The 20,984-nt window shown below is 43.8% G+C and overlaps 1 protein-coding gene across 1 annotated transcript; it reads right to left on the reverse strand.

The window, feature by feature from the left end:
• Window positions 1-9,109: 9,109 nt before the first annotated feature.
• Window positions 9,110-18,402, reverse strand: COPS9 (COP9 signalosome subunit 9). Its single transcript, XM_074963986.1, has 3 exons — window positions 18,004-18,402; window positions 16,094-16,166; window positions 9,110-11,515 (listed from the first exon to the last, which is right to left on the reverse strand). The coding sequence occupies exons 1-3, from the start codon at window positions 18,064-18,066 to the stop codon at window positions 11,478-11,480; spliced, it is 174 nt and encodes a 57-aa protein (XP_074820087.1). The 5' UTR covers window positions 18,067-18,402; the 3' UTR covers window positions 9,110-11,477.
• Window positions 18,403-20,984: the final 2,582 nt, after the last annotated feature.

Below are 20,984 nucleotides of genomic sequence, written 5' to 3' on the forward strand. Positions count from 1 at the left end.
GCAGATGGCGCTCACGAAATACTAATCTGACAGATCAGGAGGACTGATCCAGAGATGGGTCAGAGGGATTTCAGGAAGCCTCTGTAAGTTTAACCTTCTTCTGTTTAATACCCTGGAGTGTATGGGTTTCAAGTGTAAATAAAGCTGAATGTCTGTGGTCTGAGTGAGATCTTCCCCCTACCCGTCTAGTAATCGCCCGGCCAGCGCTTACTGGATGTGTAGTATTAAGTGTTTAGTGTTAAGTATTTAATGTTGAAAGCTTATATGTTTAATGGTTATCTTATTATATGTCATAAAGTGATAAGTTTAGCGGTTGTATTGTTGTAAGGTATAGAGTATTAAGTGAATAATTACATTGTGTTATGTGTCCCTTTATTTGATGCGCCGCTTCATTCTTTCATTGTAACCCTTGTCATTTCTCTCTCTATTCTTTCACTGTCACTATTTACTTCTTAATAAATATTATTCCTGTTTCAAAAAGTATTACTGCTTACTTGTCTATTCCTGATCCTGTATCTGTGTAATTGTAGTTGTAATTAAGTTACTGAATATTTTACTTTTCATCTTGGGCCTGGGGCTTAATAGTATTAGAGACATCAAGATTTTGTAACCTAATTCAAGGGCTATCATTTGCATCTGAAACTCTGCAGAATGCCCCTAATAGATGGTGCAGGTAGCCTGTAGTTCAGGTTGCCTGACACTTTGTCAGAAAACCCAGTTTTCAGTTGCTTATAACTTTGCCAAACTTTATCTGTTTGGACTGAAATCTTAACTATGTATATACTGAAGACTGTGAACAGAGAAAAATATATTTTTCTATTAAAAATTAATACAAAAATGTGACAAATTTAACTCCATTTAAAAGCACTCCACAATTACTCATCGGCTCTGCCTAAGCGAAAGTCTGTGCAGGTTAGAATGACACAATTAATTGGATTTGATTTGTTCCCATACTCCTCTTTTCTAATGGAATTACTTTATTCACATGTTCTCACAACACATTTCTGCTGACTTACTGTACAATGCATTGTTTCCAACTTGCAATGTGGTTCTTCTCTGTAGTCATATTAATAAAGGGCCCTCTGCCAGATAGTGTTACAAGACACTTAAAATACAATTGCAGCAAGTTACCATACTATTAAATATACTTCATACAACCAAAAATAGCTTTCCCAGAAATCTAACATAATTGCACGTGAGAAAAAGTGGTCTGAATGCTCTCCAGGACAATTGCTGTATTAACACACAGTCCATCCTATGAAAAGGTTCAAGAACCACTGCTCTGTGCAGAAGTTTGGAGTGCAATTACCATGTATGTCCACTAGATGGTGTAAAGAAATTAATCATTAGAGGGCCCGCTCCCATTTAAGCACCTAAAAGGGGTCACAAGTGTCACATTAAGAATTCCTGGGTGCTGCTGAGCTCATGTGAAAATATGGCTCATATAGTACACTATGCCAGGACTGTGGCATAGGGGAACTGGGAGATGGTGAAGCGGAGGTGTTCTTTTCCTAATGAATCAAGATGCTTCCGTTCTGACTAAATCTCTGCCTCCAGTCCCAAATTACCATGATTTTATATGTATATTACACTTGACACTGCAGATTGTGCATTCTGTATAGTAAGTATTTCAGATACACTATTGCCCTGTCACAGATCTCCACTCCTGTAGCAATGTATTTTGGTAGTTTGTCAAGAATAGGCCATTGGTCCCAATAATACTTTTATTTTATGTAGCACCTTTTTCATCCAAAGGCTTTATGAACACTGTGCCCAACTCATTGTTGCCCCCCAGCCGCTTTGTACAGGCTGTGCAGGCACAAAGAGGCTGTAGAGCAGACATAAGCCCCTCTTATGGAATAACAAGGTCTCAGGAGGCTTTTCTACTAAAGGAGCCACTAGTGCAGGGGCATGATAGGAAGTTTCTGGCTCAGTCAGAGGCTGACAAATAGTGAACAGAAGGCCAGAGATGTAGGAAAGGCATATCAGTGCATATCATATGACAGTGGGATCCCCTACTCTGCCGGGGTTGAAACACGTTCCAGCCACCCCTAATAGGAAAGATACAAGTCACCTCTGATCTGTCCTTGCACCGGCCCTAGCACCAGGGACTACAAAAGTGCTGCAACAGAGTATTCCTCAGATGTAGAACTACTTTTACTGGAACACTCACAGGCTTGAAACCCAGCACGTCCTTCGGTGCTTTGCTAAACTGGGGCCTCAGCAACTTGCCTGGACAGAGAGCCATTAGCAATGTATCTCCAGCTAGCAAAGATGCATAGAGACAGGCCACACCTGGAAACATTACACCCAGGTGGGGTCCATCCAGGATTTCTTTATAGATTTTTAAAATGGTGAAAAATAAACTATGAATCATTCACATATGTTTGCTGCACAATGATACAATGGTTCGTTAGCTAAGCGTAGGGCTTTATCCCAATCCCTTTGCTTTCTTTCATACCTACAGTCCCTTTCTAACAGTTTTAAATGGAACCAGCAGTGACTTTTCACTGTAGAGTATTTCCAAAGCAGCACAGCTCCTATTCCCATTCCAAATAACTACTGAGATCAGCGGTTGGCTGGGGCTGATTGGGGGACAGTACTGATCAGTGAAAAAGAGCTGCCCCTACAAGTGGCACAAGCACTTTCACAGGTGGTTTCCCCATTGGAATGAAGGAGCGATTTGTGGTGTTTTCCTTCCATCTCAGGCCCTGTGTGACCTTGCTACTTTTCAGTGGTTGCCACTGCAATAGCTTTAATCTTGCCCCGGCAGGTGTTCTTGCAAGAATTTTCTAATTGCTGCCCTAATCCCTATGTACTGTGGGCGTTGTACTCCTAATAAGCGTGCAGCTCAATGAATGGTTCCCCCCGGTCCTTAGGGTGCTTTTCAGGGCAGCTGCACCCATTCTTAAAAACAGCGACAGAAAAGTGCGGTGACCAAATGGGCAGTCAAGCTAAAGGGGAAAATTGCCACTTTTTACAAGCAGGGTGGGAAGCAGGGTCCCATGCCTGGTGTCTTCCCCTTTAGCTGTGACTTGTTCGGTAGTCGGAGCTGCTAGTAGGACATGGACCCAGGAGGCCCTGACTCCTGCTCCTGTAGCAATACATTAATTTCAACTGTAAGAGCATCCATTTTAAACCTGATACATCTGGAACTATAGAAAATGGGAGGGACTTATTTTTTATTGGCATCCATTATGAAGCAGAGTTTCAAATGGCCACACACGCAACCTTTCAATATGCAAACATCATTCACAAAATAATGCTTGGTTCTGATCTAGCACTTTCCATATTCAAAGCACTGGATCAACATGAACTAATTAACCCTCTGGCATAGGAAAGGGTTACCCTATTGTACAGATAGGGAAATGGAGACATAAACATGTCCCTAACTCGCCCTCCACTTCCTCTTCCAAATCCTCGGATGGATTGTGGCCTCCTGCAGTAAACCCCATGGGAGGGGAGCGAGGAGGGCAGAGGGCCCAGATCCTCAGAGGTATTTAGGTGCCTGACTCCCATAGAAATCAATGGGAGTTAGGCACTTAAATACCTTTGAGGATCTGGCCAAAATCTCTGAGATTCAGCTCAAAGAGTTTCTCCAAATTCTTCTACTTGGAGCTTGCCCCAAACCCCGTGGAAGAAACTAGGGGTTGGCGCCAAGCTCTGCCATTCCTCTAGGTCACATCTGACCCATGGCATCCACTGGAAGTACAAAGCTAGCCTAAGTGAAATGTATACTTCTGTACAGGATCCAGGCACCCACACAGCTTTCTCCAGCTCCCGGAGACTGCAGTTCCCATTAAGCCATGTTACTATGGTTTCCCCACCTTGGTGCAGCTGTTTTAATAAACAGGTTTGTGTTCTGTCTGTTAATGAAGTGTCACATCTCCACTAGCGCAAAGCAGCCCTATAGATGGCACAGGTGGCCAGGCATAGATCATCACCTCCATGTAGGAGCAAGTTCCAGGGGCTCCTACACTGCCCCCCTCACTGCAGCCTGTGTTGGAAGCATGGCCAGGGGGAAGTGAGCGTGACTTGGGATTCCCTGCGCCCAACAATTCCTGTATGGATCCCTTGGATCAATGCACAGCTGGCCAAGGTGAAGGTGGCTGAAAGGAGAGCTGGCTGGAAATTTTCTAAATGGGAAATTCAATACTTTAAAAAGGAACACGTTTTTCTCAAGAAAGGGGCCTATTTGCCAACCTGCTGGACTAAAATTTGCTTTTAAAATTTATTTTAAATTTTAAAATAATTTAAAATTTGATTTTAAAAACCACTGCCCTGTTGCCCCTAAGTCAGACTCTGCCCACCTTGTCTGTAGCTGGGGCCAAGGGCTACAGTGGTGTTTAGGGAATTTTCACAATGCTGCTTGGCAAAGGTGAGATAAATTATACAAACTACAACCTGGAAGATGAAAAATAGAAATACTCACATATTTTCTGCAAATCCTCCCCTGCTTAGAGAACTTCAGTCTGAACTGTACCTGTTTTTTTCCAGGGACAGTCCTGATTTTGCATGAACATTTCACCTCACTTTCCTGATAACTGGGATTTTCAAAGAATAGTGCCACTGTGTGTATTTTAATATGCTGAATAAATGTGTGTTTAGAATGTGTGAGAAGGTAATTACCAGATTCCTCACAGACTGAGGAAGCTAGATTAAGTCAATTGATATATTTAGGCTTGGAAGGGTTAGATTTTCATCAGCAGGAGTTGATAAACGTTCATTTCGCCATACCCACACATACTGATGAAAAAATATTTCAATCAATAGTAATCAAAATATACAAATTAAAATGCTGCTTGAGATCCTAGAGTTAAAATCCAGTGTTTTAGACTTTTGAATTAGGCTTGTTACAAATGGATTAGAGAATAAATAGTAAAAACAGGGTATAATTTGTTGATATAAGGATATTTACTTTATACCTTTTGACATACTGATAATGTATGTTAACGGTATATGAAGCTTTAACTTTCTGAATAGCAATGTGTACTGTCATTCAATAATTGGCTGGACAAACCCGCACCACCCCATAATTTCACACAACTATGAAAATTTAAAACTAAAATCTAAAAAAAATATGAAAAGTAAACACTGATATTATCCATCAAAATTATAAAGAAATAAAAATCAAATTCTGCCAAGCCTCAATATATTGATCCAGATCAATTCCTTCTTCACTGAGAAAATACTGTGGATTTCCATTATTCATATGCAATATTTATGGCACAGACTTTTCTTTTCAGCTTCAGAAATATTAACTCCAACACAAAAGAACCAACAAAACTAAAAACCATGCCAGATCTAAAATAGATCTTGTTGATTAATCTTATGAGAGCTTGTCTACAGCCCTGGAACTTTAGGTTCCCCTGCTAAGCTGGTAGTCAGTTCAGAAGAGGTACTGCAGAAATACTGTACACAGAGTAGAGCAAACTCCTTGTAGCCTTATAACTGCTGCTTTCAAGTAGATCCTCACAATTATTTGACAAGATGTTGCCTGGCTCTTTTGTCTCTGTAACAGAAATGGAATTGTAAAATTTGAAGTATACACATTTAAATTTTTTTCTAACACAACATGTATTAGGTGAAAAATCAGATTCCTGGGAAGGGGCATATCACAGGACAAGCTGAATTTAGTGCTTTGCAATGATTTGTTTTTATCTCTGCACTATACTATCCTGCAAAAGAACACGAGCACTTTGGACTCAATCCGACCTAGACTTATGTACATGATGAATGCGCCCCGTGCGTAGTTCCTTTGAAGTCAATAGGATAATTCACAGTTGTCATAAATATAAATATATATTAAACACCTTTAAATCCCTCCTGGCCAGAGGAAAAACCCTTTCATCTGTAAAGGGTTAAGAAGCTAGGATAACCTCGCTGGCACCTGACCAAAATGACCAATGAGAAGACAAGATACTTTCAAAAGCTGGGGGGAGGGAGAAACAAAGCCTCTCTCTCTGTCTGTGTGATGCTTTTGCCGGGGACAGAACAGGAATGGAGTCTTAGAACTTAGTAAGTAATCTAGCTAGATATGCGTTAGATTATGATTTCTTTAAATGGCTGAGAAAATAAGCTGTGCTGAATAGAATGGATATTCCTGTCTGTGTGTCTTTTTGTAACTTAAGGTTTTGCCTAGAGGGATTCTCTATGTTTTGAATCTGATTACCCTGTAAGGTATTTACCATCCTGATTTTACAGAGGTGATTCTTTTACTTTTTCTTCAATTAAAATTCTTCTTTTAAAAACCTGATTGCTTTTTCATTGTTCTTAAGATCCAAGGGTTTGGGTCTGTGTTCACCTATGCAAATTGGTGAGGATTTTTATCAAGCCTTCCCCAGGAAAGGGGGTGTAGGGTTTAGGAGGATTTTTTTGGGGGGAAAGACGTTTCCAAGCGGGCTCTTTCCCTGTTATATATTTGTTAGACGCTTGGTGGTGGCAGCAATAAAGTCCAAGGGAAAAAGGTAAAATAGTTTGTACCTTGGGGAAGTTTTAACCTAAGCTGGTAAAAATAAGCTTAGGGGGTTTTTCATGCAGGTCCCCACATCTGTACCCTAGAGTTCAGAGTGGGGAAGGACTTTGACAACAGTGCATAAAGTTTAGCACCTGCGTAAGTCTTTTGACGAGCAGGACATTTGTTTGGACGCTGAGGCCAAGATCCTCAAAGGTATGACGTCGCTTAACTCCCATTGAAATCGGTATCTCTGACTGGGCCCGAAAGCCTCACTTTCTACTGCCCTGCAGCCTGTAAAGTCATTTATACTGGTGCAAAATGAGTGTAAAATGCTAGCTGTGATTCCAAATCAGATTCACCCTTTCATTCAGATACAGTGTGTTTGTACTGCTGTAAATAACTTCACAAGATGCAAGACAGAGACTCAAACCTTAGGTAATGAAATGGTTGAGGCAGACAAAATGCCCTTTTAAAGCGACCTCTATTGGACAGGCTTGGACTATATGATTATTTCCTGCCAACAGGAAACTGCCTGTAGACTGACTAGACTGGGTTCACTTAGAGACAGTATGAAGATCAAGGGCATTCTGTGCTTAAGTTAACCAATGTTTTTTTAATATTATCCCCAAATGAACCAAACAATAGGTTATAGTTCCTGATGAGAAGTTTCACTGAAGAGTCTATAACTCTTTTAAAGAGCAGAAACTCCATTCCATTCTCACCCTAATAATAGAGAGAAATTTTCACTCTAAAGTCAACTTACAAAGGAGACTAGGTATAGATAGCATGTGTTTCAAGCCCTGGATAGCTTTAAGCCGGCTCTTTGATTTTAATCTTTGAACACGTTGTTCCACAGAGAAGGAGCTGGAAAGGACAGTGGACGATTCATGTGATTCAGATTAACTATTACTGGTATACTGACATAGTGGGATGCACTGCTTTTTGACAGCATGTGTGCAAATATGAGAATACCTAGACATGCCACAGCTCTTTGCTGATACAAAAAAGACAGAAAATAACCTCAGAAGCATCCCTATGAGAAATCAGGAAAAGTTTCACAACCTAGATGAAGCTGGTGCCAACAGTTCCCTAGGTGAAGCAAGTGGCTAAAATAGCTGGCCCAACAGCCGTATACATACATAGACAGACAGACACACACATAATCATCATCTCAATATTTGCTACCTCCTTACAACCCAGCAGCCATTTACTTTTACCATCCCCCTAATCAGACTTGGGATTAGTTACATTCTGTAAACTAACACTTGGACTATCAGTATAGTTGCAACAGCGGCTACTACTAACACACCTGCAGTTACTAAAGTCAATGAGAGTATGTCTACCCTGCACCCTAAGCCTGGGCTCTAACTCAAGTTTAAGCCTAAGCCCCCCCCCCCTTCCATCCACACACAAATCAGTCTGACTCGGGTCAGCAAATACTCAGGACTCAGATCCTAGGACCTTGCTGCAGGGAGTAAGTCAGACCCCAAGTCCTGATCGGACTCAGGTCCAAGCCCTGTCATTTTGCAGTGTGGATGTAGTTCAAGCTGCAGACCCAAGTCAAGTCTGTGTAGTGCAGCATGGACATGTTAGCACAGTTGCGAGACCCAGCTCCAGAATTTGTAAGCCCAAGTTTACAATGCAGTGTCGATGCTCAAGCGCAGGCTTGGAAACATTGAGTCCACAAGCTCGGGTCCTACTGCACAATAGTGTGCAGCGTAGACATACCCTGAGAGATTTGCTGTTGTCTTCAGTGAGGAGAGGATTTGACCCTTCATCTTTAACCAGCATGTGCAGGAGAGGAAGAAGAGAAGACACAATGTTAGCAACATCATTAGCTGGGAGAAACACTACAGTGACAGTGTGCAGAGCAGATGATGGAACGTTCCTGTCATGCAGCGCACGTAATAATCCAAAGGAACCTACTATGTCTGTGAGAGTATGACAGAAGTGGCAACCACATAAATTTCTTTCCCATTTTCATCACGTAAAACTTGTCTAAGGACAAGCTTTATTTTACAGTAGCTGACTTTACACATAAGCTAAGGAAAGGGAGAGAGACAGAGGGAGTATTTTATTCCTGAGGGCATTCTGCGCCAAAAAATTCAAGAGTCTGTGCACAGTATTTTAAAATTCTGAAAAATTCTGCAAGTTTTGTCAATAAATAAATGCAGAGGCTCCAGCATGGCAGTGGGGAGCACAGGCCACTGGCTGCACAAAGGTGGGAGATCACCCTGCAGACCCCCCACTCCCTAGACACAGACTCAGCAGTGAGGCTACACCTGACCTTGACAACACAAGGCCTAGGCCTGCCCCAGAAACACTGTGGGGCCCTGCCCCTCTTCGCCAGGTGCAGGGCAGGCAGGCTCAACCAGGCATGATCCAAGTGTGGATGGGCTCAGTTTGGGGGCGGGATTCAGGTGTGGGATCAGAGGATTCTATGTGGGACAATCTGAGTGCAGGCAGCTCAGTGGAGGGTTTAGATGTGGGGAGATCTTGCTGCACAGAGGCTCGGGGGTGGGGGAGGTGTACAGGGGCAATGGGACTCTGCAGGGGCTTCCAGGTGAAGTGGTTGGGGCTCAGCAGATGGGTCTGGGAGGCTCAGCAGATGGGCCTAGGTGCTGGGGAAGTGGGGCTTGGTGGGGGTATGGGGTCAGTGGCATGGAGGTCTGGATATGCAGGGGGTGGGGCATCAGGGTGGGGATTTGAGTGCAGGGAACTCAGTGAGGGGTGGTCTGCGTGCAGGGGTGAGAATCCGGAGGCAGGGAGTCTGAGTGAATGGGTGGGGGTCCGGAGGCAGGGGGCTGGGTGAATGGAGGTTCCAGATTCAAGGGTTGAGGTTCAGTGGGGTGGGGTCCAGGTATGGAGGGCTAGGGGGTTTTGGATGTACTGGGTGATGCTTGGCGGGGGTGTCGAGGTAGGAGGTCAGGATGTACAGGGGGTTGGATGGATGCGGGAGCATATCCCCGTACAGTGACGCCCTCTCCCCACAGCTGAGGAGCAATGGGGGCAGGAAGCAGGGGAAGATGCTGAGCTTCCTGTGGCTGCAGGAGATTTCTGGGGGTGGGTCTGATGCAGCCCCAGCCACTCTTTGCATGGGAAGAGGAAGTCCAATCCTCTCCTGCCTCCAGCCCCGACAAGAATAGCAGCTGATCCTTGCTCAGGGTAGGAGCCACAGGCTGGGGTGTCCCTACCCCCATGGTGATTTACCTCTCTGCTTGTTGCTCCAGGTTCCTGAAACTATGCACTTGCGCTGCTAGGGAATGGTGTGTGACAGCTCTTACAGCTTCCCTTTGCTTCCCTGTCAGAAAGTTATGTTTCTGCATGGAAGCAAAGAAATCTGTGGGATATATGGAATTCTGTGCACGTGCAGTGGTGCAGAATTCCCCCAGTAGTACTTCAAGATAAAAATCAAACTATGCACAGAATAATGTGTGAAAAGCTAGAAATACAGAGTTGAGTAAACTGAAGCTTTATTATACAGTGTGGTAAAATACCAGTACTTCTGAGTAGTATAGGTGAAATTTAGGAAGTGTGGGGCCTTTAGTTCAACCTCCTCAAATCTTTTAAACAGGAGTCACATGTGAAAAGGAAATGAAGGTCAATAGCTGTGTAGGGCCCCAAGGGTCCAGCTACAAAGGCCAGAAAGGAAATTACAGCTGGCATTAATACTGCTGTCAACTCAGAATGAAGAGAGTATAAAAGAAGAGATGCCAAAAGGAGAATTTGAACTTACATGGTTTAGAAATGCAAATGGAGCCAGGTAAGGCAAAGACACTAGCCCTTCACTTTTTTTTAAATGAAGACAGCATGCTCTGAGAGAGTTTTGCTCAAGTAAGGGCAAATATAAAGAGCAAGGTCTCACTGTAATAAAATAGGCACTGTCCTAGTCAGAGTATGGGAATGTGAAATACAACAATTTGGGTCAAAAATCATGGTTACAATTAGGCAATGGGCAGTTATAAAGGAGCAGCCTGTATATAATTTAGTCCAGAATAACGATCACAGTAAAGGTTAGTTTTTCTGATGAGAAATTATGGAATATAGTCAAACCTAAGATTAAACTGGGTAGCATTCCTGAATATGAAAACGTATATACCAGTTATAAACTTCCATTGTACCTTTTAATGGCAAAACTCAGTATGTGAACACTGGGAAGAAAGGCATGTGCCTGCTCCTAAGTATAAATTGTACTAAGAGGTGGGATATAAAATTTATGCCTGGTAACAGTCAGCTTTAGCATACTTGTACTCTTCAACACGGTTATGAGCACATCAACTGCTTCAAGAAACACAAAATATTAAAATATATTCTGGCAAATCAGTGAAGGAAGAATTTAGTTTCAAACATTAAAATAGATCTGGGTATTTTAAATCTTCCTAAAGTGTGATCTAGGATCACAAAGTATGTTTCATTTTTTGGCATTTTAAGAGTACATTATTGCTATATTTATTGTTATTGAAAATTAAATTTCCTGGATGGAAGATAAAATAGCTATAGAAATTGGATATTAAAACCTGAAATTGCAGAAAGCACATTCCCTTCATAGTGCTATGTGTAAATACATTCAGTGTTTTACTCAGAGAAAGACTGGATAGCTTAATCCCACACAATGAGAAACAAAACTCATCTAGCAGATGGTAAAGCCTGCAATTTGTCTTTGCCTAATAAATAAAGTAATGGTGAATGATTTTACAAAATTATGGCTCATCAGGGAATTTCAGTGCGTGACAACATCTATTAAACTGAAAGTACATCCCGGGGAGAGATTTTGTTCATATCTTATTCAACAAGCACATCAGCAAATACAATTGAAGAAAATCTACATGTAACCTCCTCGTGATAACAGTTCACAACTCCTTTCTTCTGTCATCTTTACCGATCTTCTAGTTTCCAGTGGCTCTTCAGAGATAACATACAGATTCTCTCTGGGGTTGTTTTTTTTTTTTAAACAAACAAAAAAGAGACAATCCTACAGGAGGATTCCACACCTTAGCATTGCATAGCTAGAAGAGTAATTTCACTGGATGTCATCATCATCAAAAAGATCTTCAAAATCTATTCCAAAAACAACAAAAGAAAATTAATACAGTGCCTATGCACATGATATTAGCACTCTGCCCCTATTCAGCAAAACAATTAAGTATTTAATTTTTAGCATGTAACTGGTCTCATGTTTGTACACTGTTGCAGGATTGGAGCGTTAGTTGATAATGTACCACACATTCAAGCTGAATTTGACACACATGCTTAAGAGTTTTGCAGATTCAGGACACTGGGTTGCAGATCATAGCTATGTCTGCTACTCCCACGTTTCTTTTTCTAAGAATACACTGTAATCTCACCACAATATGCTTATGATGAAGCCCTTAGCACCCTTTGTTCTATTAAGTAACTTTGGGGTTTTTCTGTGATGTGCATTGAAATCTGGGGTTTGTAATTTGTCAAGGTTTCATGTGCAGATGAGTCTTGTCATTGAAACCTAGTCCTTGTTGGACACTTGCTTATGTGAGAACATTACCATACAATTTGCTATTATTCACAGTTCCGGTTTGGGAGAGGTCCAAGGTTAGATCCCCTTGCTATTCAAATGTCTTGACTTAAATGCACTGGTGGAACTTTATGGAGATGCTTGCATGGCACTTATGCCTGGCTCTACTCTATACAGTCACTCTTTCAGTTGTAAGACACATGCACTAAAAAACTGGATCATTCCAAGTAAAACCACTTTAATTTATGGGTTTACTAACCAGATGTAAAAACAACAACCCTAAAACACTTTGAACACAGACAGAACCCCAAACAGTCTCAAGACATTTTTGAGATTAACCATTCTCCATAGTTTGTGACAATGATGCCTCAACCACAGTAAGTTTTAGTAATACCATGGGTTTGTCAGTTCTTTGCTGTATAGCTGTCAAAGCTATATTATTTACCAAACATGGAAAATGTGTATTGCCCAGGCATATGTTGTATTTCCAATCCAAAACTGGCCAAGAGCATCTTCGCAAGCAGGCTGGCTAACCTAGTGAGGAGGGCTTTAAACTAGGTTCACCGGGGGAAGGAGACCAAAGCCCGGAGGTAAGTGGGGAAGTGGGATACTAGGAGGAAGCACGATCAGGAGCGCGTGAGAGGGGAGGGCTCCTGCCTCATACTGAGAAAGAGGGGTGATCAGCGGGTTATCTCAAGTGCCTATACACAAATGCACGAAGCCTGGGAAACAATCAGGGAGAACTGGAAGTCCTGGCAAAGTCAAGGAATTATGATGTGATTGGAATAACAGAGACTTAGTGGGATAACTCACATGACTGGAGTACTGTCATGGATGGATATAAGCTGTTCAGGAAGGACAGGCAGGGCAGAAAAGGTGGGGGAGTTGCACTGTATGTAAGAGAGCAGTATGACTGCTCAGAGCTCAAGTATGAAACTGCAGAAAAACCTGAGAGTCTCTGGATTGAGTTTAGAAGTGTGAGCAACAAGGGTGATGTCGTGGTGGGAGTCTACTATAGACCACCGGACCAGGGGGATGAGGTGGACGAGGCTTTCTGCGGCAACTCGCAGAAGTTACTAGATTGCACGCCCTGGTTCTCATGGGAGACTTCAATCACCCTGATATCTGCTGGGAGAGCAATACAGCGGTGCACAGACAATCCAGGAAGTTTTTGGAAAATGTAGGGGACAATTTCCTGGTGCAAGTGCTGGAGGAACCAATAGGGGCAGAGCTCTTCTTGACCTGCTGCTCACAAACCGGGAAAAATTAGTAGGGGAAGCAAAACTGGATGGGAACCTGGGAGGCAGTGACCATGAGATGGTAGAGTTCAGGATCCTGACACAAGGAAGAAAGGAAAGCAGCAGAATACGGACCCTGGACTTCAGAAAAGCAGACTTTGACTCCCTCAGGGAACTGATGGGCAAGATCCCCTGGGAGAATAACATGAGGGGGAAAGGAGTCCAGGAGAGCTGGCTATATTTTAAAGAATCCTTATTGAGGTTACAGGGAGAAACCATCCCGATGTGTAGAAAGAATAGTAAATATGGCAGGCCACCAGCTTGGCTTAACAGTGAAATCCTTGCTGATCTTAAATACAAAAAAGAAGCTTACAAGAAGTGGAAGATTGGACAAATGACCAGGGATGAGTATAAAAATATTGCTTGAGCATGCAGGAGTGAAATCAGGAAGGCCAAATCACACCTGGAGTTGCAGCTAGCAAGAGATATTAAGAGTAACAAGAAGGGTTTCTTCAGGTATGTTAGCAACAAGAAGAAAGTCAAGGAAAGTGTGGGCCCTTACTGAAGGAGGGAGGCAACCTAGTGACAGAGGATGTGGAAAAAGCTAATGTACTCAATGCTTTTTTTGCCTCTGTCTTCACAAATAAGGTCAGCTCCCAGACTACTGCACTGGGCAGCACAGCATGGGGAGGAGGTGACCAGCCCTCTGCGGAGAAAGAAGTGGTTCGGGACTATTTAGAAAAGCTGGACGTGCACAAGTCCATGGGGCCGGATGCGTTGCATCCGAGAGTGCTAAAGGAGTTGGCGGATGTGATTGCAGAGCCATTGGCCATTATCTTTGAAAACTCATGGCGATCGGGGGAAGTCCCGGACGACTGGAAAAAGGCTAATGTAGTGCCCATCTTTAAAAAAGGGAAGAAGGAGGATCCTGGGAACTACAGACCAGTCAGCCTCACCTCAGTCCCTGGAAAAATCATGGAGTAGGTCCTCAAGGAATCAATTCTGAAGCACTTAGAGGAGAAGAAAGTGATCAGGAACAGTCAGCATGGATTCACCAAGGGCAAGTCATGCCTGACTAATCTAATTGCCTTCCATGATGAGATAACTGGTTCTGTGGATGAAGGGAAAGCAGTGGACGTGTTGTTCCTTGACTTTAGCAAAGCTTTTGACGTTGTCTCCCACAGTATTCTTGCCAGCAAGTTAAAGAAGTATGGGCTGGATGAATGGACTATAAGGTGGACAGAAAGCTGGCTAGATTGTCGGGCTCAACAGGTAGTGATCAATGGCTCCATGTCTAGTTGGCAGCCGGTATCAAGTGGACTGCCCCAAGGGTCGGTCCTCAGGCCGGTTTTGTTCAATATCTTCATTAATGATCTGGAGGATGGTGTGGATTGCACCCTCAGCAAGTTTGCAGATGACACTAAACTGGGAGGAGAGGTAGATACGCTGGAGGGTAGGGATAGGATACAGAGGGACCTAGACAAATTGGAGGATTGGGCCAAAAGAAATCTGATGAGGTTCAACAAGGACAAGTGCAGAGTCCTGCACTTAGGACGGAAGAATCCCATGCACCACTACAGACTAGGCACCGAATGGCTCGGCAGCCGTTCTGCAGAAAAGGACCTAGGGGTTACAGTGGACGAGAAGCTGGATATAAGTCAACAGTGTGCCCTTGTTGCCAAGAAGGCCAATGGCATTTTGGGATGTATAAGTAGGGGCATTGAAGGACGTGATCGTTCCCCTCTATTCGACACTGGTGAGGCCTCATCTGGAGTACTGTGTCCAGTTTTGGGCCCCACACTACAAGAAGGATGTGGAAAAACTGGAAAGAGTCCAGCGGAGGGCAACAAAATGATTAGGGGACTGGAACACATGAGTTATGAGGAGAGGTTGAGGGAACTGGGGATGTTTAGTCTACGGAAGAGATGAATGAGGGGGATTTGAAAGCTGCTTTCAACTACCTGAAAGGGGGTTCCAAAGAAGATGGCTCTAGACTGTTCACAGTGGTAGCAGATGACAGAACAAGGAGTAATGGTCTCAAGTTGCAGTGGGGGAGGTTTAGGTTGGATATTAGGAAAAACTTTTTCACTAGGACGGTGGTGAAACACTGGAATGCGTTACCTAGGGAGGTGGTGGAATCTTCTTCCTTAGAAGTTTTTAAGGTCAGGCTTGAGAAAGCCCTGGCTGGGATGATTTAATTGGGAATCGGTCCTGCTTTGAGCTGGGGGTTGGACTAGATGACCTCCTGAGGTCCCTTCCAACCCTGATATTCTATGATTCTATGAAATATGAAATTATCTTATTCCTCAATTATGCAACTGGCTATTCTTGAAAATAGTAACATCCAACCATTTTACCACGTTTCGGATTTGAGGTACTGATATGAGACAATCTCTTGTAAACAATAACTTGGTTCACAATTTCTATATGCTACTCGTCAGAGTTTACTAACACAGAGTCAGTCGTGCAACTATGACTGGGCAATTTCATTTGGAATGACCAAATCTGAGAAATAAATTCATTTTGAGATGGTGGAAGCGGGCAAGCAATTTTTATACATTACCCAGTTTTATATTTCATGTGATTTAATTATTACAAATGTGACAAAGTACAAACTGAAATATCACAAAATGTAATTTTTCCATTCAAAAACTGAAGTTCAAGACATGTAAAGAACAAAATAATCCAAAAGCAGGTTTACCTCAAATATGGCAGAAGGTGTCATGCTACATTACTCAAGATAAAATCTAAAATAGGCTTGTCTTGGCTATTCTTGCTTCCTAAACTAATGATTCTTGTTGTTAATTTCTAGCACCAAATACTGTAAACCTACTAAACTAAACTATAAAATAACTAAAATATAAAAATAAAGTAGCACAGGAACTGAAACATGTTGAATTGCCTTACCATTAAAGAAATCTGCATGAACTGCCTTTTCGTTAGCTGCTAAGTCCATCAATAATCCTGTACTTCCTCCTGCCTAAGAAAGAACAGTGTTTTGTCATCTACTGTGCGTAGTTTAGTGGCAAATCATAATATTAATTAATTATCTTGTTCATTCATACAAACATTTACATATCTAGCAAAATAACATGTGAGATAATAGTACATTGCCTCATCTTCTTCCCGCTTCTGTTGCCCTCTGTACAACTCATTTGAGTGGCGTGGCATGATTGTCTCTCCTGCTCCTGGAGCGCTTGGACTTAGCTTGTTTTATCGGTAGTAACCTTCATTTTATCCCAGCCTGTCATTTGCTAAATTTCTTAGTGGAACTGTGACAGAAATAACCAAGATCCCAATCCTGCAGTAAATTCTGTGCAAACGGACTGTGATAGAACACCACAGTAATGTACTGTTTGGGGGGGGGGGGGGAGAGAAAGGGCAAATAGCTTTCTGGAATGTATTAGCAGGAGTGTTGTAAGCAAGACTCAAGTAGTAATTCTTCCACTCTACTCAGCACTTTACATAAAAACAATTATGTAAAAGGTTGTTATAGAGAGGAAGGTGATAAATTTTTCTCCTTAACCACTGGCACACAGAAGGAATGGTCTTAAATTACAGCTAGAGAGATTTAGGTTAGAGATCAGGAAAAAATTACTAACTGTAAGGGTAGTTAAGCACTAGAACAAAGTGCTGTCTAATGACAAAATAAATATACTGAAAATAGATGGAGAAATGTTTTCTCTCCCAGTTGCAGGGATCTCTGAGGATCACCTAACATTGTAGATGTAACATTTCCCATCACACATGTGTAGTTTCAGTTGAGGGTCCAGTCTTAGGCCAGCTGACAGTGGCTGGGGCCAGATGCTTCAGAGGGAATGAACAGAACAGGGAAATTTTTCAGTTAACCATCCCCTGTTGTTCAGTCCCAGCTTCTGGCAGTCAAGAGGCTTAGGGATACAAAGAGCATGGGATTGCATCCCTGACCGTCTTGGCTAATAGCCATTAATCGACCTAGTCTTTTTTTAACCCATTTATAATTTGGCCTTCACAACATCTCCAGGCAAGGAGTTCAACAGGCTGACTGTGAATTGTGTGAAAACGTCTTTAATTTCATCATGTGACCCCTGGTTTGTATGTTTTGTGAAGGTATAAATAACATTTCCTTATTCACTTTCTCCACACTATTTATGATTTTATAGACCTCTATCATATACACCCGTTATCTCTTTTCTAAACTGAACAGTCCCAGTCTTTTTAATCTCTCCTCATAAAAACTGTTCCATACTCCTAATCATTTTTGTGCCCTTCTCTCTACTTTGTGTCCCTTTATTGAACATGTAACCAGCAGGTGGACAGGGCTGTCACTGGGCATCGCTTAACACTGGGGACATAAGGTTTCCCGCCAAAGACACATGGTGCCAGCTGAGGGCTCGGCCTTAGGCCAGGGAATAGGTGGGTCCTAGGAGCAGGGCCCTGTATTTAACTGTCGCTGGCTGGGGAGCCCCCACACCACACCCCAGCGGGGCGGGGCCGGGCCGGGCCTGGCCCCCCCAGCGGCCCAGGGAGACGCACGGGTCGCGCGCAGCTGGACGGGCCGCACCATGCACCAGGCCAGCACAGCCGCCAGACCCCGAGGGAGGGAGAAGTGGGGGGGAACTGCCCGCCCCCCAGGTGCCCCGCCCTATAGAAATCGCGAGGAACCAGCCAATCAGATCTGGGACCGCTGCCCAGACTCGCATCCTGTCAGCACGTGACGCAACGCGAGCTCCTAGTCCGCCCGCTCCCCCAGCGCGAGCCCGTAATTGCCAGCTCAACCCGCGGCATCCCTAACAGCGGGGGGCTGCGCGCGCCACCTCCCCCGCTAGCATCGTCACCTCGTCCAGGTCCACATAAGGCCCTGCGCCCTCAGGGAACATCTCGTCCACTGCTGGCTTCATCGCCTCGCTAGGTCCCCGGCTCGCGAATGGCTCCGGTCAGCGCCGCCTTCCCCCGGGAACCACTTCCGGTCTGAGCTCAACCCGGCAGCTTCCGGTGTCAGGAGAGTCTGCGCAGCTCCACTCTCATGGCCCTTCTGGAAGCCAGGAGGACCGATCGCTCTATGATGCCGGGGAGACCTGAGGCACCGCCCTGGTTGCCGCTGTAGCTCTCCCCGCCCCCTAGGACTACCTGGCTCTCCTGGGGAGAGCGGAGGGCTCCTACCCTCTGAGAGAAGCACAGCTCAGGGCTGCTGTTGGCCCGAGTTGGGGCAGAGTCACCCTGCTCCCTGCAAGGCACAAGCCATGACCAGTCCCGGCGCTTAGTGACTGCTTATGCTACACAAAATTTCCCATGACCCTTTGCAGCGGGGCTAGGGCGCCCCCTGCGCATCACGTGGCCCGGGAGAGGTGCTGGCAAGGGCAGCCCTTGCCAGATCCACACTTCCCTCCTGGGTCATCAGGCCAGAACCAGAGCCGAATTCCCGCCACTTCTTAGTTCTGTGATCATGTATAAGATTGGAAGCCATGTTGTGATCGGCTCAGTCTCAGCTGATGAAGGACCGACAGTCTACGCAGTCTTGGTTAATCCTCTGCCCACCAGCATCAGAGTTAGAAAAAATCCTCCTTTCACGTTAAGCAGAAGAGCAACGGCAACATTTTCAAAAGCACCAAAGTGATTTAGGCCTTCTTGGCACACCAAAGCTGTACCACTTTAACTGCCCTGGCATAATTAACACAGTACGATCTCTTGGCGTGGCTGCCATTAGACAAGAGCGCTATGTTGAAACCAGTCTAACTGTTCCCATACAGGAACAGGGATAAACTATGCTGGTCGCTTGCACCCTCATTAGGGGCTGTGCTGATATACCTATGCAGGGGAAAAGATCACATCCTTAACTGACATAGTTATATGGGTACAAAATCTGCATATAGACCAGACTTGAGGAGCTGGAGTCCCATTTTCAAAAGTGACTGAGACATTTAGGTCCCAAAGATGTTCAGTGACACATAGATTCCTTAAGTGCCTAGGTCACTTTTGAAAATGGGCCTTTATCTTCTAAGAGTACATCTACACTTGCTAAAGGGACAGAAGGGGTTTTTCCATCACTATACTAAATTCACGTCCTCAAAAGTCGGCAGCTAGGTCAATGGGCTGTCACAGACTTCCTGCGTGACGTTGAATGAAGTACTTAGTCTTTCTGTTCCTCGTCTGTAAAATGGGAATAATAGCACTTCACTACCTCATGCGGTTTAGTAGGGATACATACACTAATGATTGTGAGACACCAAGATGCTACAGTAATGGGTGCCGTATAAAGACCTAAAGTAGGTAGGATAAACCTTATTGTTGAACTACCCATAAGTAATTTGCTGTGCTAGGCAGCTTCTGTTTAGGGGAGACTTATACTGTGATATTCTGGTGACAGAGGTTCTGTTTCTCCATTGCCCTGTAACTTTGTCAAGTCATTTACACCTGTTCAGGATGGTTGTAAAAGGTAACCAAATCAGAATGGTAGCACTTTGTGTCCATTCTGCCCAGGTGTAAATGACTACACAAGGTGCAAAGCATTAGAGAACCAAGGCCTAAACTGTCTTTTGCCTCTAGAAAGGTTATTCTCAGTTTGTAGCTGCTAGAGTGAAGCACTAATGCAAAGATAAGCAGAAGACTGGTTCAACTAGTGATGAGACTGTCTTCAAAACAGCATTTATGAAAAAAAATACATTAATAGAAAAAGGAAGGGGATAAAGATGAATAAGAAATATAGTCAGAAGGCACTCAAAATCCCTTTGGGTTCCAGTCACCTGCAAGGCTGCCTCCCTCTCTAGCTGCCAATATGACATTTGAGATTAATGGAGGCTCTTGAACTAACAGTCCTAGACTGTCCATTCTGCTAAGGCCATTGCTATGCAGTACAAAGTGGCCTTGACTTGGCTCAAGATTCCTAGCAGATCATTTCCCCTGTGTAGGGGGGCTCTCTGCTTGTGTACAGCAAGTGAAGGAAGTGTATCTGTGTGACAAAGTGGGAATAGCCTTAGGCTAGCTCCCACTCTGCACACTTTATAAGCACTCTTGCAAGGGCCAAATTGGGAGATAATTTATTAGGATTGGGTGATTACCCAGTTAACAGCAATCAACTCATCAGCTGGGGACTGTTAAATAGGAGACAGGAAGGGTGACAGCGGGGCTGAAACTGGATGGAAGACAAAGAAGTTCAGAGAAATGAGATCTCTATCCCCACCCTCTCATGCTGTGCCTTGAGAATACACTGACTTGAGAAAAGCCTTATGGTGATGGGACATGAAGCTACCTAAAATGTTATCAAAAGTGTATACTGTGAATTTATGTAAGACTATGTGCCGACTGCTTGCAAAGAGAAATCTAGGGTGAGGAAACACAGCCTGTGAATATCCCTCCCACCTGTGCCAAGTGTTCCCTGCCCAACATTTGGTCCTCTGCTGGTGTAAAGGACTTTATGCCATTAGTAGCAACAGCATAAATTAGAGTGGAATCTCTTTTGCACTAACTTGCACTGAATGAGGGAGCCAAAATCAACTCTGCAGTGTTGCACTCAGACATAATGGAGAATTGGGACCACAAATTCTCAATTTAAAAGTCAGGGAGCAGGTGGCAAAGCATTGTCAGTGGAGGGCCCTTGGTGTGGAATTCTGTGTCCAAACTGGGTTATCAGAACCCAAATCTACTGGTCAACAATACTAAGGCTAATCTCTTCTCTTGGCTTTTGCAGAAAGTGAGTGATTATGGGGTTGGAGGATTCTTGTGGTGATTTGGGTCAACAAGTTTTTGATATATTTTGGTCAAAGTCCAGAGACTACCCAATGGGCACTTTTATACATTTTAAAATACAAACAGCCAAAAC

The sequence above is a fragment of the Natator depressus genome, chromosome 9 (assembly GCF_965152275.1).
Source record: "Natator depressus isolate rNatDep1 chromosome 9, rNatDep2.hap1, whole genome shotgun sequence".
In the NCBI taxonomy this organism is placed as follows: domain Eukaryota; kingdom Metazoa; phylum Chordata; order Testudines; family Cheloniidae; genus Natator; species Natator depressus.